At 36.7% G+C, this 25,168-nt stretch overlaps 2 protein-coding genes across 3 annotated transcripts in view; both read left to right on the forward strand.

Annotated features, from left to right (window-relative positions):
• Positions 1 to 6,957, forward strand: part of rims3 (regulating synaptic membrane exocytosis 3) — a 72,373-nt gene extending 65,416 nt beyond the window's left edge. The window contains exons 3-7 of the mRNA XM_016466235.1: positions 484 to 625; positions 1,793 to 1,905; positions 2,938 to 3,039; positions 3,147 to 3,286; positions 4,453 to 6,957. Of these exons, the coding sequence (XP_016321721.1) occupies positions 484 to 625; positions 1,793 to 1,905; positions 2,938 to 3,039; positions 3,147 to 3,286; positions 4,453 to 4,665 (710 nt within the window). The 3' untranslated portion in view covers positions 4,666 to 6,957. The remainder of the gene's footprint in view (positions 1 to 483; positions 626 to 1,792; positions 1,906 to 2,937; positions 3,040 to 3,146; positions 3,287 to 4,452) is intronic.
• Positions 6,958 to 19,270: 12,313 nt separating this feature from the next.
• Positions 19,271 to 25,168, forward strand: part of LOC107672850 (protein tyrosine phosphatase type IVA 3-like) — a 40,240-nt gene continuing 34,342 nt past the window's right edge. For both annotated transcript variants that reach the window (XM_016466223.1, XM_016466222.1), the window contains exon 1: positions 19,271 to 19,382. The gene's annotated coding sequence lies outside the window, so the exon portion shown is untranslated. The remainder of the gene's footprint in view (positions 19,383 to 25,168) is intronic.

Genomic DNA, 25,168 nt, shown 5'->3' on the forward strand with positions numbered 1-25,168 from the left:
ATTTTGATGTCATACACCGATCGGTCTGCACACGCAAACAAAGCCAAAACCTAGATATTTTAGGCAATATAGAAATCCTGGCCAGGACGCGTCCTGGGAAAATGGCATGTATGGTCACCCTACTGGAAACACTCTTCCATATTGATATGACAGCATCACGCAGTTGCTGAGATTTGTTGGCTGCACATCCATGATGCAAATCTCTCATTCCACCACATCCCAAAGGTGCTCTATTGGACTGAGATCTGGTGACTGTTGAGGCCATTTGAGTATAGAACTTCAGCAGAATGTCTTGACCATGTGCATGCCTAAATGCATTGAGTTGCTGCCATGTGATTGGCTGATTAGATATTTGCAGTTGAACAGTTGTACCTACTAACCTGGCCAGTGAGTGTATATATTTTTAAGGAGTTTCCGCCCAGGAGTTTGGTGCCCTATTCATGGAAAGTGAGCAGGGTTGCATATGTGTGTGTTTTTGTGTAGATGGTGGAACAAAGAAGCTGCGCAGCACCATCCGGCGGAGCACAGAGACGGGTATCGCAGTGGAGATGAGGAACCGTGTCACACGGCAGGGCAGTAAGGACTCGACAGATGGCAGCACCAACAGCAACAGCTCTGATGGGACGTGAGTGTGACCCACCACCTCACACATTTAATCACTGCATCCGAATGCACTTAGATCTCACAAAACATGTCCACATTTCAAAATCAAAAGAAAAAAGATGTAATATTTTGCATAAAATAAGCAGAAACCTATTTTTAGGACCACAGCTGTTTAGTTTTACTTAGATCATAAATTAAAGGCAGTACAACAGTATTTTACAATTTTAATGATATGATATGATAACATATTTGTTTCACATTACAGCAGGAAATGTGTTTAATTGCCATGAAAATAATGTCACAATTGAAATATGGTGCAGTACAATTAGAACTGCAACAACTAATTGATAAAATGTGTAAATAATGAGTAATAATTAAAAAAGGAATAAAATTATTACATTTGTACTGACAGCATAACTACGACACTGCAAGCTCGTAGTTTCTTTTGTGCTTTGATATGAAATGATACAGGCTACAGCGCGCGCCGCTGCATTTGTACATGCAATTGAAGAGCACGTGCTACGAGCACAGTATACCGGCTGACAGGACAGGAAAATTGGTTTTTACTGACATATGGCCTGACAGCATCTCATCTGAGCACAGTTCACTGTTGTTCTACTGAAGCTCCTCGTCACCTGTATGTTTTCCGCGCTCGTTTGACTCGCGCCTGACACTGAGGTAAAGTTGGAGTGCGCATCTGAAAACTCTCCCTTTTGATGTGATCATAAAGAAGTTCTGTGTCTAAATAAACGAACTTCTTGTCAAGAAAAAGAGACAGCAGCAATCCTAGCTCCGCCCCTGCGTTAAATATTTTTAACGCCGTTAAACTGAAAAAATTCATCACATGTGTTAATGCGCTAATTTTGACAGCACTACTATATATATATATATATATACACACACACACAGATATTGGATTTTTTTCATCAAATTAAATTAATTTAATCAAATAAATAATCCACAGATTAATCAGTTAAAAATCAAGTCAAAATCATAGCTAGTACCAGCCCTATATATGCTCAGATCTTGACATGTTTCATTAGACTCACTCATCTGTGTGTAATGTGAGGTACTGTCACAGTAAATGATGAAGTAGCACTATATGTTGTACTGGTTAGAAACAAACCTGCCTTGTATTGTTGAGTTTGATTGATCACACATTTCACACATCACACCGGGTGTATTTCAGCTTCATCTTCCCCACCACTCGCCTCGGCCCTGAGAACCAGTTCAGTGACTTCCTGGACGGTCTTGGTCCCGCTCAGATAGTGGGGCGGCAGACATTAGCCACACCGCCAATGGGTAAGACGCCTGCATACTGGCCAGAATACACTCAAATACAACAATTACCATCAGGTTCATAAAAAAATAATATTTTTTATTCTGGATTCATATGAAAATTATTACTCATTATTACATGTAATAAGTTAATGTTTATGTACATCTTTATATTTAAATAAATACATTCATGTATTTTAAATACTAAATTGCTACTTTATCATTACAAATGTGCAATAAGTAATATATTCAAAATACATGAGATACAAGTTTCAATAGAAATGACATTAAAGTATATTTTAGTTTGTCATGAATGCATTCAAGAGTACACATTCATAAGTTCTACTTATGTGGGTCAGAAGAAGTGCTTTAAAGTTAAGCTAAATAATAATAAATAATTCAAGTATAATGCATTTTTCCTGAATTGCAAGTACGATTAAGAGATTAAGTTCTGAAAACATTTCAGTTCAGAAACCATTAAGTTCATAATTATATTACAATCCTGTAAATAAAAAAGGGTTATTTTGCATTTTTGTTTTACTGACTGCCAAACATAAAAAAATTGCTTTGTTCGTCAATTTGGAAATAGACGATCAAATTGAGCACATTGCTATGTGGGGTATAATGTAGTACATTAAATAATCCATGACAATAGGGCACAATATACTATATTAATATGAAGGATTTGTCCAAATTGATTTTTATGGGAGTTTTACCTGTATTTTGGAGCATAGTATATGCATAATATAAATTGTAGAAATAATATTGTACTGTGCTATTCTGTATCACTCCGTGGCACTCAGCTGATTGTCAATCAGTTTATCTGCATAATCACCAGGTCTGATAAATGTCAACCTTTTCAAGAGCTCATGGTGACTGAACTGGAGTTACTGACTTGTTAGACATAATAATAGTTTCTAATTCCTTCTTTTATGATCAAACATGAAGGCAGAAACTCTCAGGAGTGGAGGTTGTGTCTTGTTCTTTGTCTCCATCTGCTGTTGATTGATCCCATTGCAAGAAGGCTTTCATAAGAGTATGGTTTCCTCTGTTTAGGTGATGTTTACATCGGTGTGGTGGATAGAGGGGGTCAGTTAGAGGTCGAGATCACGCAGGCCCGAGGTCTGACCCCTAAACCAGGCTCAAAGAACATTCAAGGTAACCCACCGTTAAACATGATTGAGTTGGATCATTTTATTCACATTACCATGTTAGGTAAGAACACAGAACACTGTTTCATCATTGGGTGTTTTCTTCTCTATCAGCAACATATGTAAAGGTTTATGTCCTGGAGAATGGAATGTGTCTCGCTAAGAAGAAAACCAAAGTGGTGAAGAAAACCCTGGATCCAACCTTCCAGCAATCCCTGATGTTTGACGAGAGCCCGCAGGGGAAAGTGCTGCAGGTATTCAGTCAAAATCACTCCAGCTGTCCTTCACAAACACATTCTTTAGAAAACAGCATACTAGCATCTAAATACACAGCGGTCCCAAAAAAGTATTTAAGGCCATAAAACGTTTTTGACAGTCTTGCACAGTCTTATTTGAAACACAGGAGTGTTTTGATATAACTGTCTACTGTTTTACACAATTCATATTTTGTACAGCCTTTGTAGTGTAAAATATAATCTTAAAATATTGAATATGATCAAACACTTAAAAATAACATTAAAGCCTATATCAGAATAATTAACACAAATAGTAGTGTAATTTAAAACCTTGCTATTTATATTTATTATTATTATTTCATATTAATTAATGCAGTAATAAATATACATATATATGGTTACAATATTTATCTTAAATTATTTTTATATTTTAATTTTTTTATAGTATTTTATGCAGACCAAGGCTGCATTTATTTGATTAAACATGCTGTAGAAACAGTAATATAGTGAAATATTATTAGAATTTAAAACAACTCTTTTCTTTTTGAATATATTTTTAAATATAATTTATTGCTGTGATCAAAGCTGAATTTTCAGCATCATTACTCCAGTCTTCAGTGTCACATGATTCTTCAGAAATCATTCGAATATGATAATTTGCTGCTTAAGAAACATTTCTTATTGCTATCAGTGTTGAAAACAATTGTGATGCTTAATATGATTGTGGAAACTGTTTTCAAGATTTTTCAAGATTCTTTGATGATAAGAAATTCGAAAGCAACAGCATTTATTTGAAAGAAATGTTTTGTAACATTATAATGTGTATTTACTACACCTTTTGCTGAAAGGGGTCCTTGCTGAAAGTATAATTTCTTTAAAAACAAAAAATCTTACTGATCCCAAACTTTTAAATTGCCTTGTTTATTTACTGTTTCATGGCAGAAAATTTTAATTCTAAATTATAAAACACAATATGTACTGGTCAAAATTAAGACAAAAACTACATTGTGACATTTTTTAAATGTGTCCAAAAATGAAGACACACTTAAAAATGTATGAATGTCATTGCATTACATAAGAAACTCAAATCAAACCAAGTGCAAATGCTAAAGTATATTTAGGGCCACTCTATATTAAACCTCTCCACATACTGATCCTTCATTTGTAACCTTTAACCTCTCCAGGTGATCGTGTGGGGCGATTACGGCCGCATGGACAGCAAGTGTTTCATGGGAATGGCTCAGATCCTCCTGGATGATCTGGATCTGTCGTCGATGGTGGGCGGCTGGTACAAGCTCTTCCCCACCTCCTCTCTGGCGGACCCCAGCATCGGCCCCCTGACGCGCCGACTCTCCCAGTCCTCGCTCGAGAGCGCCACCAGCCCCTCTTGCACCTAGAAACATCCACGTCCCCTTCTAAATATGCCCGTCTTCTCTATCTCTACGTGTGTATCTTTGTTCAATATACCCCGATACTGACCCCAAACGCATGAACACACACCCTGATAGATACAGCCAACTCGCCCAGGGCAGATATTAAGAGTTTGGATACAAATCAGGCGTGACACACATAACACACACATACACACACACCCTTGCAGATGGATATGGGTGTAACCAGCAACATACAGTCGTAGGGTTGTGAAAAAGCAGTCACGGCTGGTTACATACAGATCCATTGTCTGCAGGTCAACCAATAGGGGCATTTAATAAACCCGCCGAGAAATATTCCTGACAATGTAGCATTCGTGTTGACGTCACGTCACACAGGAAGCAGAATGGGTAGTTTCTAGTAGTTTCCAGACCCTCGAGGGTCAGTCATTTCTCTATGCCAAACCCGAACAAAGTTTTATTTTTTAAAAACCAAAGCAATTCTTATTATCTGTAGTGTTATATTATAGAGTATGGATATGTAGCAGAGTCAGTGACTTAGATGAGATGCAAAAAACAAAGACGTGTTAGAAAAACTCATAAGGTGTGGTCACGTTAGCGAAATTTTGTTGGCAAAGGAATCCATTTTCAGTTGTCGATAGTGTAGCGATGTATTAAGTCACTTTCATACCAAGCAACTTTTGGCGTGGCAATTTCGCATGACCAACTTGAAGACGAATGAAACCTGCATTGCGACTTTTTCGCTCCTTGCGCGAAATGGATTCCTATAGAAATGACTGGAATACGCCTGTAAAATTTCGGTAAATGTGATCGTACCTACATTCACAATTAAACTTTTAAAGGGCAGGGCTTTACTCCACATGTCAGGTTATTTATTAGAAATGCACACGATTCCTGTCGCATAAAGTAGCGTATTCTTTTTTTCCTTTTCGGAGAGCTGAATAAATAAATATATAGATCGCTATTTGTGTTTATGTATTTATCGACTGCATTCTGCACGTTAACTCGCAACCCTTGTTGAGCAAAATATGTAAAGTGCTATTTTAAGCTTGCCTTTAAAATGACGTAGACTTATAGACGGTAGGTTATTTATTTTGCTAATGTTTCAATCTCACTTTTTGTCTGAACAACACCATCTGCACCGAGCTGCAGACGTAGTCGAGGGAATCGAACCCTCCCTCCTGTTAAACCAGCAACCCTCATACAAAGCTGCATTGTGGGATATGCCGAACAGTGTCCGCTGGCAAGCAAGAAAACTTTTCTTGTAGCAAGTAGCGAAGCTTTCTGGGAAGTTGGAGCCGCATTAGACATTACCGACTCAAGTAGTTTTGGGTTTCTTTCTACCAGCATTTGGAACTGTTAAAGGCCTTTCCCATTTCCTGTTACTCTCAGGAGGTCATGCTGAACAAAAAAACACACACACACGCAACAATATGAGGACTGGTGATGGGGTCGCGCTCTCTCGACAGGATCTTGAAGCCCAAAACAAATGGTATTCTGTAAACTCCTGGACACTTTTTTTTTTGGTCTTTCGAACCATTGTGACTATTCCTGTCCAATCAGCAGTCTTCTTTAGCTTCGTCTCTGAAGCTGAGTGGCTCTAGACGGTTTCTTCAGTCGATCTTCGGTGTTATGGAGACTTGTGGAAGGAAAGCAGCACTGTAGGTAAAAAACGAAATACTCTTGTCAGCTTCCTAGATTTGTTTTCATAGCTTCTCTAAATATATCAATATACATATCATAGTATCTGTGTACCAGTTTATTCATGTCAAATCAGTCACATCTTCTGCAGAGGTGATGGCATTTGTGACACTATCAGTAAGAACCAGAACATTATTCATTTCTAAATTCCCATATGGATCATTTGCCAAATCATTAAAGACGTTTGTATAATTCAATCTGTTTAAACTCTCTTTGATGAAGCACACAAACTCTATTGTAGATGGATCTGCTTTTAAAGGCGGATTATGAGACCGTCAGCAAACCGTTTAATCCGATTTATAGATGAAAGATGTTCATAAGAAAGTGTGCCTCACATTCCATACTTTCAAAATCTCTTGTTTTTATCCTAGGCCATTCCATCAATGCACTTTACAGTACATGCACACGTTTCAATGCATTTGGTAAGATGTAGATACTATAAAACACTTAATTTTCGTAATGAATGGTCATGTTCATATAGAGATTTATCTTTAAATCCTGAGAAACGTTTAGTCGTTGATTGTGTCTTTATTCATCTTTTCTCTGTTCATTTAGATGTTTTGCTTCACAAAGAATCTTTAAGGACAATTTCAAGTTTTATTTTTGACATGATTACAAAAACGGCTGAATCAGAAGACACGTTGTGCACACTAAATATAGTTGCATTTGAATTGTTTCTGTAAGGCCAAAAGTATAAGTTGGACCAAAAAATGGGACTTTACACTTTCTTACTTTCATCCGAAACTGCAAAATATGTATTTTACCCATGCCAGATTTAACATATTTACAATATTTTACTTTTCAGCCCATCGCTGTTGTTCAAGCTCGGAGGTTTTACCTTTAAACATACAAAAAAGAGTTTCTGCTATCTTTCACATACATGTCTTGCTTCTTTTGTATTTGCACAAGTTTGATTGTGTTGCACCTTTGTCTTTTTCAGTAACAGACAAATGTCTACATTAAATTAGGAACAAAAAATGACTTCTTAATTCTAACTTAATACGGAATTGTATTACTGTACTGAAAACAAATTGTATTTGCAGCTGAATGTTTGTCCTTGGTAAACACATATGAAATGATTATTAGATAATGATATTTTTTCTATGTGATTTTACGTACTTGGGAATTTGGGATAATATACGTGTCCCTTTACTGTACAATGAAGTAGTTACAAAATCTTACTGGTCTTGCATTTTTGCAAAATGAAAAGAGTCTGAATGCATGAATATTTGTACTGTACTGCTCTATTTTTTCAGGTGTAGTGGATGGATGTAGATTGTTGCAGTCCATAGCTAAACCAAATGCAACATTAACAAAAAAAAAAAAAAATCTAGATTTGCCGCTTCCAGATTTCTGTGGTTTGAGAATGGAATATACATGGAATGAGAATGATCAGATCTGTTTTGTTCTGACAGTAATCAGATACAGCTAACAAATGCTTCTGTGATGTGTTGATAATCTGTAAATACAAATCTTTGAGTATGATGTGGTAACTTCTGAATAAGATACCATCTGGCTGGCTGGCATCTGGTTTGTTTAAATGCTCGGTGTTGAACTATACGTCATGCTTTTATATGCGAGACCTCTTCATGCTTTTCAGTTCATACATGGTGAAGTCTGAAGAGTCTTTCTTGGCAGTTTTATGGCATGTGCAGTTTATGTGTGAGTGTAAGTGACACCAGCCTGACTGGGGAATGATCTTAATACACTGAAATACAGATATCAATATCAATGTGATGTTATGATGTAAGCTGAATAAACCTGACAACAATGTGTTGTCTGTGTGGGCCAACAATCATAGCGGAAACAGTTGGATGTGATCAACCTGGTATTGATGCTTACTTGTTTATTTGCATTCAGAAATGGACAGTAGATTGTAAAACTGAGAATGAGGTGTAAATTTTAACATTTATTTTATGAGATTTCGCTCTGTCAGGTACTGTATGGTGTATATAAATTATATAAATGTTGACAGATTGCTTTAATTTCAAATAGGAATGTAATCCCTTTACATCTTTCTGGGCCAGTTACAGGAATAGTTCACCCAAAATCCGGCCATCCAAGATGTAGATGACTTTGTTTCTTGGAGAAATGTAGCATTACATCACTTGTTCACCAATGGATCCTCTGCAGTGAATGGGTGCCGTCAGAATGAGAGTCCAAACAGCTGATAAAAACATCGCAGTAATCCACAAGTAATCCACTCCAGTCCATTAGTTCTTTTGCATATTTCTCTCCTGATTCAGACAAGAAAAAGAGGGCTCATATTTTAGTAATGGTTTGAAGTTAAAAACATCATAATGATGGATTTGTTTCCTACAAACATGCAACTTTCAGCTTCACAAGATGTTAATTGATGGACTGGAGTGGTGTGGATTATTGGGATGTTTTTATCAGCTGTTTGGACTCTCATTCTGACGGCACCCATTCACTGCAGAGGATCCATTGGTGAACTAGTGATGTAATGTTAAATTGATCCAAAACAGTTCCCATGAAGTATCTTACAGAGTGGTTTGTTGGATGAAAGGCGGTGGCTTGTTTATTGCCTTACTTGAGAGATTATTATAAGGCTTAGACATGTTACTGAAAGCCGTGAGTGTTTTGCTTTGATATTATTAATGATACTGAAGTATCTCTAACTTGAATGTACGTATGAAATATTTCATGTTATTGTATTATAAAACATATTTGTTTTACAGTGTCTGAGTGACAGAATAACATCTTTACCCGGTATGTGTTGATGTTTAAAGGCTTACATGAGTACAACATCCCTAGTATCTAATTCAATCTGTTTGCTATCACAATTGATTTGAGCATTCAGTTTTGCTGAAAAACTAGGACAGATATCAGATATTAGTTGTGCCTATAGGTTAAATGTAACATTCAGTGCATGCCTGTTTTTAGTCATTTACATTATTGAGATTTGTAAAATGGTCTGGAGAAAGTAAGCATTGCATGTTTGTCTTTATTTTCTCAAAGAGCCATGCCGTGTCTTCTAATAAGGCTCTATTTTTTGTGATCACACATAACCAAGACATGTAATTAAAAAAAAATAAAATGTACTTTTATTTTATTCAAATTATATGATTACAACCTTGAATTTATTGTACTTAAGCTGTTAGCAGCTCTTTTGTTGTCACCATAAATCAGCCATTCATATTATTCATGACATTGTGAACAGCACAAGACATTGTTGAGACATGCTCACCTTTGCAGACAGGTTTTCAACTTTCACAAGACATGTAGCTACTTTGAAAATGATGTAACCCACTTCAGTTTAAGTCTTGCACTTTGAGAGAGCACGATCAAAGATTTATCAGAGCAAAAGTAGCCCCCAAAACTTTTAGAAAATGATTTGAGCTGACAGTGCGCTGCTTCGGAATAACAGAATGGAAAAGAGAGCTGTATGGGGAAGCTGTAATTTTATACTTGTGCTTTGTAAATGTTTTCTATGTGCAGTATTTGATAATGTAAAACTGGTATTTTTGTGGTTTGTACGCTGCAGAACTGATTATTTAAAGTGCACGCAGTTTTGTAAGAAAAGGTTGGGAAACTTTGACAGAAAAAATTATTTTGACTGAAGCCTGTATCTGCATGCATATTGACTGCTGGAAGCTGGAGGTCAATAAATTTTATTTGAATCATCTCGTCTTTGTGTCTGAATGGAATATGTATAATTAAGTGGATTTTAATCTTATCCTGAACCATAAAAATAAAGGTCCTTTATTGGCATCATTGGTTCCACAAAGAACCTTTACCATCCATGGAAACTTTTCATTCCACAAAAGGTTCTTTACAGTGGAAAAATCTGCATCTGCTCGCCCACACCACCAAACACTTAAAGGGGTCATTTGATGCTGCTAAAAAATAACATTATTTTGTGTATTTGGTGTAATGAAATGTGTTTATGCTGAACATTTGGGTGGCATTATGCAAATCTTCCCACATCGTGACGTAGATATGTTGGGGCGTGTTAGAACGAGCCGTTTTAGGTAGGCGTGGTTGACTCTTAACTTTTATAAAGAATATCTCTTTGGATTTGAGACTTTAGTCTTTGCAACTTTACAGATCTTCTTTATGCACCAAGAGCTTGTAACACTCCAAAGAGAAAGGAAAAATTGAAATCGCATCATATGACCCCTTCAAGTTTAAAAACAAACTGATGTTTTATTTGGAAAAAAGTTGGCAGATATTTTTAACAATGCAGAATAAATCAGTAAGATATGTACACTAAGAAAAGTAAGTGTATGTTAAGTGTAGTTTACATGTAGGCCCAGGTCACAGCATTTGGAGTGAATTGCCTAATGCTCTCAGGTGCTGTACAATAGGACAGTTCAGAGACTGAGCACATCCTCTTGGAGGATCCACTGGAGGGACTGCAGCCATCATTCATTTGGCCCAAACTGTGAGTAGGAAAATAAAAGTGTGAATATGATCCACTGAAGTCTGATGGGGCCAGTCCCATGCTTTCCTCTTGCAAGCCAAACCATGATCTCCGTTTGCGAGGGCCACAAACGCGTTTTCCAGGTTCCTAGTTGCACAAAGTGCAGGTCTGTTCCTCAGGAGGGCGCTGCTTTCCCGCTGCAGAAGGGACTCTATTGAAAACGGGCTGCTAAACTTCTTTTCTGCCTCGGGGCGTTTGCAGGTCGCCCTGTTTTCCGTTTCATTCTTCACAGAGTACATTTCCATGTTTTCATAAAAGTCAGGGAAGACGTCGCGCAAACCACTGAAGTGTAGACGCAGTATCTTTGGGGTGATTTTACTTTCATCCACTTTCCAAAAGTTGCGCTTTGCATTTGGGCATTCTGGATTTATAGGCACCTGTAAATATGAAGGCAAAACATCATTATAGAAGTAGCCTAATAATAACAATAATGAGGAAGAAGAGGAGGAAGAATTACGTACCTTTACAAAGCAGGAGTTTGATGACAAACAGACTGATATTATTCTCAAGGCCTTTTCTGTCGCCATCCACAAATAGCGTCACCGCATTCATTAACTGATGGAGGAAAAAATACAGTCAAACCAAAATATTATAGGTTATTATAGCCTATGTTTCTGATTTTGCTTTATTTAATAAAGCACTCAAGAAAGTGCGTCATTGCTTTTAAAAATGAGATATGATAAAAGACAACAGTTTAATAAATGTTTGCATTTAATTAGAAAATGAAGAAAACAACTCATTAAAGGGGTCATATGATGCTTTTTTAAAGATCATTATTTTGTGTATTTGGTGTAACAGAATATGTTGACATGCTTTAATGTTCAAAAAACACATTATTTTTCAAATACTGTACATTATTGTAGGTCCTCTATGCCCCGCCTCTCTCAAACGCTTCGTTTTCTACAAAGTCCCTCCTTCCAACAAGCGCAGTCTGCTCTGATTGGCCAGCTGACCCAGTGCATTGTGATTGGCCGAACACCGCAAGCACTCGTCGGAAATGTAACGCCCCTTACCATAATCGCGAGCTTCATCTTTCAAAATAAATGTAAAGACAGAGCCCAAAAGGGGAACAGAGTCACGTGACAGACACAGTGATGAAGCTGGTATGTGTTTGCAGTACACAAGCCGCGGTTAAGACAGCTGACTCCACTGTGATGTGACCCTGTCTCTCTCTCTCCAATCACAATTCGTAGCCAAACTATCTAGTTTACACTGAGCGCATTGTCAGCTGTAATAAAGTTGAGCTTACCTCGTAAAACGTTAATTTCTTCTCAGGAGTGTTTTGAATGACATATGCGATCAGACCCAGGTAGGTCATTTTGTGTTTGGAGTATCTCTTGTATTTTCTTCTGACCAGCATGTCTGCGTGCTCTCGCTGCATCTCTGAGAACATCTGATTGTGAAGCGACGATGAGAGTCTGTCCTGTAGTTTGTGGCCTGTATATGAAGCACACCGGCTATAGAAGATGTAGATGGCCATTCCTCGTTAATGTCTCTTTTACATAATTGATGGAGGTGTTAACATGTGGGCGGACATGCCTGGACCACCACAGTGGATGGCGATAACTGTTTTTATATGCTATTATAGGCCTAACATGCACAAGCATGAAATAAAGAGTTTAAAGATATGAATAAATACATATAGGCCTAAATATAAACTCAATTTTACTGATAAAATCTTAACCAAATGTTTTATTAAATAACTACGTTGTATCATGTATTTCAATAGGCTATTTAACAAGAAAACAAACAAATATTTTATTAAATAATCGCGTTATAATGCTATGTAATCATTTTAGCTTAAATAAATAGCCTTGGTAAAGAAATAGCTAAACCTGCTCATAAGCATAATATTTTATTATCATCCATTTTCCAAAAGTTTAATTGTGCATTTGGGCACTCTGGATTCATCCAGAAAGGGAGAGATTCGTAATAAAGCCAGGAAGAAGAAGAAGAATTGGCTACATATACATTTACTCAACAGCTGTTTGATATGATATAGGCGATGAATAGACTGATATTATTTTCAAGGACTTTTCTAATGGGGAAAAACATGCAGTAAAGCTAAAACATTGTTATACATGTTTCTGATTTGCTTCGTTAAATAATGCAACTCAATAAATGTTTTATAAATATCCTTTTATTAAATATTTAATTAAATCATTACATTATATGTAATAATTGTTAGTTTAAATAAATAAACTGACCATAATGGTGTTATATGATATGATGCTTTAATGTAGTATTATTTCTATTACCGTATATTCTTTGGGTTTAGTTTTCACACAGCACTTTTTCCTGTTCCAAAATTTGTATAACTTTTTAAAACTCAAGATCTTTTTACAAGCAGAAATAATGATGCAGACAAAAAGTAGATTTTTCACTAGTTAACAAAGAAATAAACCAATTGATTCAATCTGGTACAAAACTGTGAGTTCCCAACATTTATAGTCATGAGATATGAATTCACACATGCGTTCATGTGCAAATTAAATACTTTATACGGTAAGTGGTGACGAGTCAGTTTAACAGACTAGTTCACAACCTCTTTAACAGATCATCACACTTAGTTCATATGGGCAAAATAAATGAACAGATAATACAGTAAATATTCTCTTAATGTAGTTATTAATAAAGATATTATTTGCTTAATATGACTATATCTTCTTACAGGCAGAACATTTTGATATTTACATTTATATACTTTAAGCTTATTTCATATCAGCAGCATATAGATCCACATTTTTCTTGTTTCATGAACAAACAATACACTACTAAATAAATAAACTTTATTTGCTCAGGACCAGGATTTCCAAAACACCTTTTATGTCCATTTTCTTTAAAAAAAATGTTTTTAATAAAAAGAAACAACCGACTCTTTTGAGTTAAAACTGCTGTATGAACAGTATGTATTTTACTGTATCATTTAAAAGTGTTTAAACACTATATTGCTTTGATCCTTAATCTAAAACAGAAATTAAAATGTTGCAGTGTACTTCTACGGTTTTGAGTTTAACAGCTGTATTAGAAAATTATAACTGTCAGCACATATGTTACATCTGACCACTGCGCCAATAGTTACAATGTCTCTTTGACAGGGGGGTCTAATTGTTAATATAGTTTACAGTATTCAATCTGCACAAAATGCTAAAATGCATAATTGTAAGTTTTTCCCCCAAAATCATTCTGAACTGATATCACACAGCTCTATAATTGATGTTCTCATCATCTCACACAACGCTAGGCTGTGTTTCTAATTTGATACAGTCTGTCCTGGTCTTATAATTCAAGCCTTCAACAGGTGCATAAAACAATATTTAACATAAACAGAAAACAACTTGAGCATGTGTATGTAGATTCATTTTCTCACATCTGTTTGGTCATTAAATCGTCTGGCTCTATTCAATAATCTGTTATATATAGGTTATTAGTCATAAAGTAGAACTGTTTCAGGACCTACAAGGACATTTTGTCCACAAGCATGTCCTACTTTAAATTACAGTGATCTGGCTGACCACGCTGGATATTGCCCATGAAAGGTTTAGAAAACTCACTTTATATGGCAAAAAAGATGGCGAACATTTGACAGTGTCGAGACTACATGACTAAGATGTTAAACAACGTGTATACTCTTAAAATGTTAAGTGTCGTAACAAATAGTTAAGTGCAGTTTACATGTAGGCCCAGGTCACAGCATTTGGAGTGAATTGCCTAATGCTCTCAGGTGCTGTACAATAGGACAGTTCAGAGACTGAGCACATCCTCTTGGAGGATCCACTGGAGGGACTGCAGCCATCATTCATTTGGCCCAAACTGTGAGTAGGAAAATAAAAGTGTGAATATGATCCACTGAAGTCTGATGGGGCCAGTCCCATGCTTTCCTCTTGCAAGCCAAACCATGATCTCCGTTTGCGAGGGCCACAAACGCGTTTTCCAGGTTCCTAGTTGCACAAAGTGAAAATAAACAGACTCTGATATTATTCTCAAGGCCTTTTCTTCGCCATCCACAAATAGCGTCACCGCATTCATTAACTGATGGAGGAAAAAATACAGTCAAACCAAAATATTATAGGTTATTATAGCCTATGTTTCTGATTTTGCTTTATTTAATAATAATTTTTGCTTTTAAAAATGAGATATGATAAAAGACAACAATGTTTAATAAATGTTTGCATTTAATTAGAAAATTAAGAAAACAATTCATTCAAAAAAAGGCTATTAGGCTACCCTGAATTAGCCACTGAATGCAGTTCGGGAGCGCAGAGAATTCAACTCGTCCAATCACAATTCGTAGCCAAACTATCTAGTTTACACTGAGCGCATTGTCAGCTGTAATAAAGTTGAGCTTACCTCGTAAAACGTTAATTTCTTCTCAGGAGTGTTTTGAATGACATATGCGATCAGACCCAGGTAGGTCATTTTGTGTTTGGAGTATCTCTTGTATTTTCTTCTGACCAGCATGTCTGCGTGCTCTCGCTGCATCTCTGAGAACATCTGATTGTGAAGCGACGATGAGAGTCTGTCCTGTAGTTTGCGGCCTATATATGAAGCACACCGGCTATAGAAGATGTAGATGGCCATTCCTCGTTAATGTCTCTTTTACATGGATGGCAGATATCACAGCATTGGCTTTAGGCTATTTAATATTGTAACATTCACAAGTTTGAAGATTATAAGAACATACTCCGAAATATAACAAAATACAAATACATTTACATTTTATTAAACAATCATTATTTAAATAAACCAAAAAAATATTTTATTAAATAATTATTGGATTTATATGTAATCATTTTTTAATAGACTAGGCCTATTATTTGATTAAATAATTATTGGAATTTTATTAATTTTAATATTATCTATAAATTAAAAAGCACGAGGTCCATACATTGGTAAAACATTTCTCTAATCTCAAGGTTTAAACAAGGACAATTAGCTACCAATCACAGAGCAATACAAGAGCTCTTTCTTAGCAAACAAAGCAGAACAATTTGATTCAATCTGGATTAAAACTATGAATTTCCAGCATTCCAGTGGTTTTAGTCATGACACATTAATTCACATGCAGTGTTAAAGTGCAAATAAATTACTTAAGTGCAAAAGGGTCTATTTAACAGGATTGTCAATGGTTTAAATTATTACGACACAACTCAATATGCTTTGCTTAATTAAGTTGGCTTGAGAAAGCCAATTTACTGATCTACTATTTAATCTTATTATTATTATTATTATGATTATTCTGAGCCAAAATTTAAACCCTATCTCCTCCTAGAGCTTTCAAGATACAACCACCAAACTCGGGTCAGACCTTCAGACTGGTCTGACTCGGTGTGCTATATCTTTTTTGTAACTGATCCGACTTATGGTTTTCGTAAACCAGACCATCAAAACCACCTAAAATCCCATAGACTTTCACTGAGGAAGTGAAAACTTTTATACAATAAGACTTATGGTATATTTAAGCTGTCTACTGCTATAGCAAAGCTTAACAACTCCCTACTGAAAAAAAACTGCTAAAACCAGTCTAAGCTGGTTTTAAAGTGGTTTTGGCTACTTTTTTGCTGGTCAGGCTGGTCTTAGCTGGTCAAGCTGGGAGACCTGTTAAAAGACCAATCTAAGTTTAAACCAGCTAATGCCGAATTCACACTGCACGATTTTAGCCCGATTTTTCACTCGCCGACAGGTTTTGCGAAATCGCCGACAAATGCCCTGAAAGGAGGCAAATCGGTGCTCGTTCACGCGAGTGACAATCACGCAGTGTGAATTATCAAAGACGCGATCTGAGGGAATCGCCGACACGTCGCCGACGCCCGTGAAATATTTGGCATGCTAAATATCTGGAGCTGTCGGCGATTCACAATCACGCAGTGTGCAATGATTTCTGACTGAAAACTACATCGGCGATGACCTACAGCCAATGAGAGACCAAGATACAGGGCAGAGGGAAGTTCGGGGAGGAGTTATAGACCAGAATATCAGTATTTTAATAGATATATGAACAATTATATCATACAGAAACAAGCACAAACATTTGCTTGACCAGCCACAACATCAGCATAACAGTTACTGCAAAATTATTTACCTCCAACTCTCTTTGCAGAACACCCAATCCCTGTTCCCTGCATCTCCCTCCTGCATCATCTGTTTTTCTTTTTCTCCTTGTAGCTGGAAATCAGCTCACAGACAATTTGCGGGCTATATATATATTTTTTAATAATTTCAGTCTAGCTCGAGAACTCCGGTCTGACGCACGCGGGTTCTCGCGTTATTTCCTTATCACTTCTCGCGTGTGTTTTGTTGTGAAACGTAGTTTGCGGACCAGACAGAGCTGTCAGCGATTCTTCCTATTGTGAAGTCATGCAGTGTGAACCCCTGTCGCCGATCCATCATGCAATGTGAACACAGCAGCAACGAATGCTACCCCAGATAGTCACGCAGTGTGAAAACAACGGCGATCCGATGAGTCTGAAAATCGTGCAGTGTGAACTCGGCATAAGACTAGACAACCAGCCTAGGGGGAAAAAAAAACAAAAAACTTTTTCTGAATCAGCTAACATGCTAGAAACATGCTAGTAACTTGGTAATCATGCTAACAACATGCTAGAAACATGCAAGTAACATGCTAGTAACTTACTAATTATGTTAACAACATGCTAATCATGCTAGAAACATGTTAGCAACATGCTAGAGACATGCTAATCATGCTAGAATCATACTAGCAACATGCTAGATACATGCTAAATCATGCTAGAAACGTGTGTTCCCACTGTCCCAAACTTCAGTTTCAACAATTAAAATGAAAGTTTAAGCTTCTCAAAGCTATTTCAAACTTTCAGACAAGGCTTTCTCAAGCCAACTTCAAAGTTCGTCTGCGAACTTTACTCATCTAGTTGATTTTCAACAGTGATCTAGCCTATTTTAAGTGACGCTGATAAAGCAACTGTATTTCCATCATATTCACTATTCACAATAACTTTAGTTTTCTTTTATGTCTGCAGTTGTTGAACTAATGTTGTGGTAAATTCACCTTCCTCAGGCACATCCTGTTTATTCTTGTTCACAAAATAGCGTTGGTTTGTCTTGCCATTTCAACGATTTGAGACGTCTAAAATGTTCAGGCTTTTAGATAAAACATCTGGTAAAGCCACTAGCATTATATTCAATAAACGCATGGATATTTAGAAATGTCAAACAGTGATTCATGTGACAAAGATTTGAAATCCCGCTTTAAGCTTTTACCCTAGCCCTGTTTGGCGCTGTCGTCATGACGCAGAATGAGATTGTGGGAGGACCAAATAATCGAGAACGTGCTAGGCAGTTCAATTCATTTTACAGAATCGATTCATTTGAACACTTCATTTTTGATTCATTCATTTTAAGTCAGATACAAACAACAGAATCAAGTATTGACTAGCTGAGAACACGTTGATACATGTTGGGGAAAGGGGAATTCCCACAATTTGTATTTTGAATGTTATTATTTAGTTTATTTAGTTAAGGTTATTCCTCTTTGTCATATTTTAGTTATGTGATATAATTTAGGCATAATGGCTTTGTGTTTAAACTGTAACATTCGCTGTGTTTTCTGTTAATTGGAGCATGATTCTAATTAACAATTAGATATAACAACAATCAGTGTTATAAAACAAAGCTATTAAAGGTTAATGACAGCCAAATAAAGGTTAATGCACATGGCAGCCAAATAAAATTGTCAAAAAATGTTGTTTTAACCAAAATAAATTAAAATATGAACAAACTTTATAGTCATGTTTGGATATTTGTCCCAGGATCCATTAACAGACTAGCCTACATAAAATTCCAATGGCACAGTAAGTAACATTTATCTTGTAACATTTTTGAGCAGCTGCTTTTCGGCAGTCTTATACTTACAAATCTTATAGTTAAAAGTATCAAGTTTTAGTCACATTGGTTCGTTCATTCATTTGATGAATCAAGCGTTATCAAGGCTTTGTGTAATGGTGCGTTCAAGTCCTGTCGGATAGATCGTATTTACGAGTTGAACGCACATGAACGCCACCACAAAGTCGTTATTACGAGTGGGAAACTCTAAATTTTCTTTAAGCCCCGAGTTTCCGAGTTGGGGGCGTGTCAATGAGAAACATGACGGAATCCATGGATGCAACGTCTGTAGTTGACGGTACATTTTTTTTTAATTGATGGTTTAGTTGTCCTATAAACTTAAATTGGTCATGTTCTTGTTACGCAGCTAGTTAAAGGGGTCATTGATGCGAATTCTTTGCTCTTCATTTTCAATAAGCAGAGTTAACCCTGTTGTATTTTCTTGTAATTTATTAAAAGAAGGTACACCGCCATCTTGTGCCGACTAAACTGACTTGAACGCACCTGACGTCGTAATTACGTCCCAGGAGGACTTGAACGCAGCATAACTCTAGCAAATTGATCTGGTTGAATCATTTGGATTTTCGAATCGGTTCGTTTGATTCATGGAAAAGAACATGTCGAACAGAACGATTCGCTCGCGAATCAGACATCACTACGATCGCATGGCGAGGTTTGAGTCACTCAGACACTCTAGATTATTTGCAGGAACCTTCCGGTAAGTAAAATGAAGGCGCAATCTTTCGCATTCAATTTTCATAACGGCGCATTAGATAGCCAAAACCGATGAAAATAGACTTGGTGAAGGACCAGAGAGCCGTGTAGGACGAGCGTTTAAGCGGATTGTGTGGCTGAGGGTGTTGCCCAAACCGGCTTTCTGTCGGAAATCATGGTTGGCATTGTTATCAGTGTAGTTTTCGATTATTTTACTTGAGAGTAGTGTAGATGTTAAGTATAATTTGCGTAAATAGCTGTCTGTGGTTTGAATGTGCTTAACGTGGTATTTTGTGGTATAAAGAGACAAATGTCCAGAGGGACCAGGATATACGAAATGTTACAGGATTTTACTAAAATAACAAAGACTATACACGGTTTTCCTATTAAAATAAGGTTAAAATATGGTGTATTGTCAGTTTATAGGCCAGTTTCCACGGTTTAGGGCGACAACTTGTCATTTTCTGTCCACGTCTCTGTATGTTAAAGCTCCAGATAGGAATAAACTGTATGAGGTAGGTTATAAAACTGAAAAGAATTGGTCGTATAAGATTTGTTTTTCCATCATAATAAACCTTATGTGTTTTAGCATCATTGTAAATGGAATAATCTTGAAGAATAACGTCTTTTTATCCATATCCCATATGTGTAGCAGCATCTGGTTAGAATGTATTTCAGCCAAGTCACCCACATCATAGATTCATATTTTAAGGATTTGTGCCAGTTACATAAGTCTTTGACTTTAGAGTGACGCTAAACAAGCTAATTCCTTCTGTTATTGAGTGATGACTTTTTTTTTGGTGTGCATTGCCAGTGTGTTTGTGTTGGGTCGAGTTGACATGATTGATGGGGAAAGTAAGACACCTATCCAACAGGTCATTCACAATTCAGATTGCTAGACACTAAACGATATGTGATAAGTCACAATTGACTTCTGTGTTTGCACTTTTAGAAGGGGCATAAAATGTCATTTCATTTGGGATGGGGTGTTTCTTTACAATATTTTATGTATTTTTTGCAAAGAATTCATTTTGTTTTATATATATATATATGTTTTTTGTTTATTCAATCATAAATCATTTTAAGCCGCCGTGTCTTAGTCAAATGCCATTCACATGGCTACACTTTCAAGTATTTGTCAACTTTGTTTGCTAGTGTTGCAATTTAAAAAGATTTCTTTTTCATTCCTCTCTCACTTGTTTTACTTTAAAGACTGGTGGCAAAGCTGTTTCCACAGAAGAAAATGTTTTAGCCGAGCAAATCAGCTGTTTTCATCAGAAGTACATCACATTTACGCTCCCAGCCCATAAGCGATACATGTGGTATTTTTGTCTGCTTTGCACATTGTGTTTTTCATCCTCTGCAGTGGATCTCTTATGTGGTAAGAGAAAGACCAGCGAATTCTCAGGACCAAGAATCCTGCAGAGCTTTCCCCAAGAGGGTCCCGAGCCTCAAATAAATACTTCCACATGACCTTCAGTCCGTGTGCCAGAAAGAGCTGTTTCTGCACTCTCAGTGACGTACAGGATTCCTTGAGATGTCAGCCGACTGTTCTTTTTGCAATGCGGTTTCAGCTATATGGGGCTCCCCTTTTGTTCGATTCCTTGAGAATTTTACTTGCCCTGGGCTGTGGTCTATAAAACTTGACCGCGAGGTTGTGGAGTGCCAGGGAAATTTAGATCACATCTGCCAAGCTGGATGACTATGACTATGGCACTAACTTCTTACATGAAGGGAAAGTCACGTGGAGTTCCTTCCTAAACCGCCAAAGGTGGTTCTAGGAGATGGCAGGGGTCACAGAGCTCTTTAAGTCTAATCATATCTGAAAAATCTTTGTGTATTCTCTCTAGGTTTGGGACTTTGATAGTTACCAGCCCCTGTAGAATGAAAATGAATAAACATGCTGCTATCTCCGGCTTTGAAGTATGTGCCAAAGTTGATGAGAATCAGCCAGCACTTGACCCAAACCGGATTCGGGTCATGCAATTATCTGTTTGATAAACAGTTGTTAGCCACACACAGTGTGCCAGTGTGTATGCCAACTTACATTTAGCTACAGGTGATTTAGACTCATTTATGTTCCAGATGTTCCTCATTTATGTGCTTATTAAATGCAACTTTTGTGGTGCAGAACATTTAACATGCATAACAATTAAAGTAGCCTTAAAAGTCCATTAGCTTAAATCAGAGAGACTAGAACTATTATTAATATTAACTCATATTGGCATTGCATGCATCCATTCTTGTGCATGATAACATGCACAAAGACTTTTAAAATGACTATGATTGACAGTTTTTCGCTGTTTTTCTCAGGTTTAGTTGCTGGCTCAAAGCTGAAGTGGTTTTGGTGGTCTAGGTGGTTTGTCTGGTGTTCGCTTGTGTGTGAGAAGTCACTGAAGCAAGTATTCTTGCAGGTGCGCATGAGCTTGGCGCGTGCAGATGTATTAAACTGTGGAAACATCCAATTTCACCCAAACAAATAGCATCACGCAAATCAATCAAACACACTCTCCAGCCGACTGGAACTGTATTCATCAAGTCAAATGTTGGAATTCCATTGTGCGCTTAGTTACTGGTCATCTGCCCATTAAAAGAGAACTAGTTAGGGACATTTGTACCAAATTGGAAGTGGATTGACTTCTGCTAACAATTTCCAAGAATATGTAATGTAAAATATACTAGATTATAGTTTTAAGATAACAAATAATTAATAAATTACCACATAATAAGGCTTTAGTGTTGCTTATCAGATTTAAAGGTGCACTAAGCGGTTTTTGCCAAATGATGTTGATATTTGAAAGCACCAAAACAAACACGCCCATAGCCCAACAGGACCTCGCCCTTATTTTGAAATCTCCACCCAACACGTACGTACACAACCATGGCAACGACGATCGCGGAAACAAGTGAAGATGACACACAAGCATATTCAAACAAAAGCCAATATGGATAAGTTGTGTGAAATGAAGCAAAATCTACGTTACCTATCAAGAACAAACAACGCAACCTTGGCGTCCGATTCCAGGCCTTCCCGCTCCTTGAGTTCTCTCCACCGCTGGAAAGCTGCTCCGATAATTACGCGGGTCCTACCTCTTGCCTGATCGTAACCCTTTTTTTTAATGTTTTGTTTCTCTGATATTTTACTCTGTTTTTTTTTTTACATCGTTCATCTCTCTCTATAGTCGATCTGCTAATATCTGTCCTGTGCACTCTCAGACTGAGCGCTCTCTTCTCCCTGTCATTACTGCTGATTGGCTACAAGTGTGTTTTGGGACACAGTCCGACGCTGTGGTCAAAAGCGTTTTTCAAAAATCACTTAGTGCAGGTTTAACAAAACATAAACATGCGTTATTAATTTATTCATTGTTAAATTGTTATATTGCAGCTCAGTCCTCATTTTTGACCAATCATGCATGTTTCATATCGCGAGCCTTCAACTTTGAAGATGTGCATGCACAGATGTGTATTTACAACATGCATAAACCTAATTCAGTTTCTTCTAAGATAACTGTAAGAACATCCCACGTCCTTTACATAAAAAAAACTGTAAACCATAAACTCTCAAACATGCAGCTGCCAGCAAATTTCAGCTGTTGCCAAGTAAACATAACTTTGGTTTCGTTTTTCGCAGCAGGGGAGTTATTAAGCCATGCGCTCCAGAGCTCCTACTGATGTGCTCTCACTTGTGCTAGAAGTGTTTAGTGTTGCTCTGACAACTCGTTGCCTACCTTAGTTGTGTTCTGTCTGCAAAGAGAACTAGAACTCTGTGTGACTTGTCAGTGTTTTCTACATGATTCCACTCCTCAGACCTAGCAACACAGTCAGCAATGAACATTTTAATAAATGCCACAAAACTCTATTGGGGTTTTCTATCACAACATGTTCTCATATTATAATTGCCCAGTAATTTGATGCATTCAGAGTTTATTTTACATTGCCAGTTTGGTTTGCACAATATATCAAAATTATCTAAGTATCACAAGTACAAATGTGTACAAAGTGTTATTCTTATTTCAATACATAAAAAAATTAGGGAAAGTCAAAGTTTTAAGTTGATGCAAATAAGCAGATAATAGACTGTGCATGAAACTTATTTGGCGCGTATGTGCACTTTTATGTACACAAGATGATGAGACGCTCTCATAGCAAACTAGCCATGTAAGCAAGCCACATGAGAGAAGACAATAAGAGGAAAGCCGAGCAGTAAACTCTGTTTCAGGTGTTTGTTTACCTAGATGTTCTTGATGAAAAGTTCTCAGGTTAATATAATTACCAAGTTGAACAAAGAGTTGGTGGTATTTAAATTGTTTTCTAGTTTTTATTTTCATGTTAAAATGTCATTATCAGATTTGTATGGAAGCCAGTTTCCGCCACTGAATAAAAAATAAAAGAGGTAATTGCGACTTTTTATCTCACAATTCTGACGTTTTTTCTCAGAACTGCGTGGTATAAACTCGCAATTACGAGTTAAAAAGTCATAATTGTGAGATATAAACTGGCAATTCTGAGAAATAAAGTCAGAACTGCGAGATATAAACTCACAATTCTGACTTTTTTTCTCGCAATTCTGACTTTTTTTCTTAGAATTGTGATATAAACTCGCAATTGCGAGTTATAAAGTCAGAATTGTGAGATATAAACTTGTAATTCTGAGAACATATCAGTCTTAACCCCCCTCCACGAGCGAGTTTATATCTCACAATTCTGTGAAAAAAAGGCAGAACTGTGAGATAAAAAGTCGCAATTATCTTTTTTTTTATTTTTTATTCAGTGGCGGAAACGGGCTTCCATAGATTTGTGGCATTAGGCCTACCTGTTTTGTAATGCTTCACTAAAACAGTTGCAGTGATGCTTTCTTTTTCCAGAAACAATGTGAAACATGTTTGTTGGTTATATTATTATTTTTAATATACATATATTTCAATATATTTATAGCGGTTTCCCCAGTAACGGCTGTAAACAAAACAGTGCTGCGCTCATGAACGCTACTTTTTCAGACAATATAGAAAAGATGAAATGAAAATGATATTGAAACTTTTTCTGAAAACAGTCGGTTCCCATCAAAATGCCATTCATATAAAACATCCGCACTGCGTTTTGATTTTGAAACATGCAGTGCTCATGTTTGTTCAATGAAGTTTAAAGCCTTTTGGAAAATCTAGCCTATTTATGGTGGTCAGTGTTGATATTGTGGCGGGCCGCAATATAAATCAATGTATGGGAAACACTGTATCTATTTCTTAATCTGTATTATTACCAAATGTTGGATTCAATCTTATCAACTTGTTTCAGTTAGCACAGTTTTTGTATTTCTATTTTATTGTAAGCGTCATTGGTCTAATTTATGCACCTCAATGTTTTAGTGAACATTGCCAAATAATCTGCAAATAATGCCTTTTTTCACTCAAAAGCTGAAGTACATGAGCTCACATCAATAGCTGCAAATCCATTACAGATTTGTGCAAATTTTTTGCGATATTTTAAAAATGTCAATTAAAAAACTCCATTCCATTAATCCGATATTTTGCAACTAAAACGTAATTTTTTTTCCTCGAGATTAGGGATGTCACAATACCAAAAATCGAGTAGTTGGTACCTATACCACTAAAAGTACACAATACCCAATTTTAGGGGTGGAACGGTTCAACTTACTCACGGTCCGGTTTGTATCACGGTTTTAGAGTCACTGTTTTGGGACGGTTCGGTATGTGCTATGTAGGGCTGTGCGATATGGACAAAAAAAAACTATCGCGATTTCTTTGATCAATTTTGCGATTTCGATTTTAATCA

This window comes from Sinocyclocheilus anshuiensis, unplaced genomic scaffold, assembly GCF_001515605.1.
Source record: "Sinocyclocheilus anshuiensis isolate Anshui unplaced genomic scaffold, SAMN03320099.WGS_v1.1 scaffold132, whole genome shotgun sequence".
In the NCBI taxonomy this organism is placed as follows: domain Eukaryota; kingdom Metazoa; phylum Chordata; class Actinopteri; order Cypriniformes; family Cyprinidae; genus Sinocyclocheilus; species Sinocyclocheilus anshuiensis.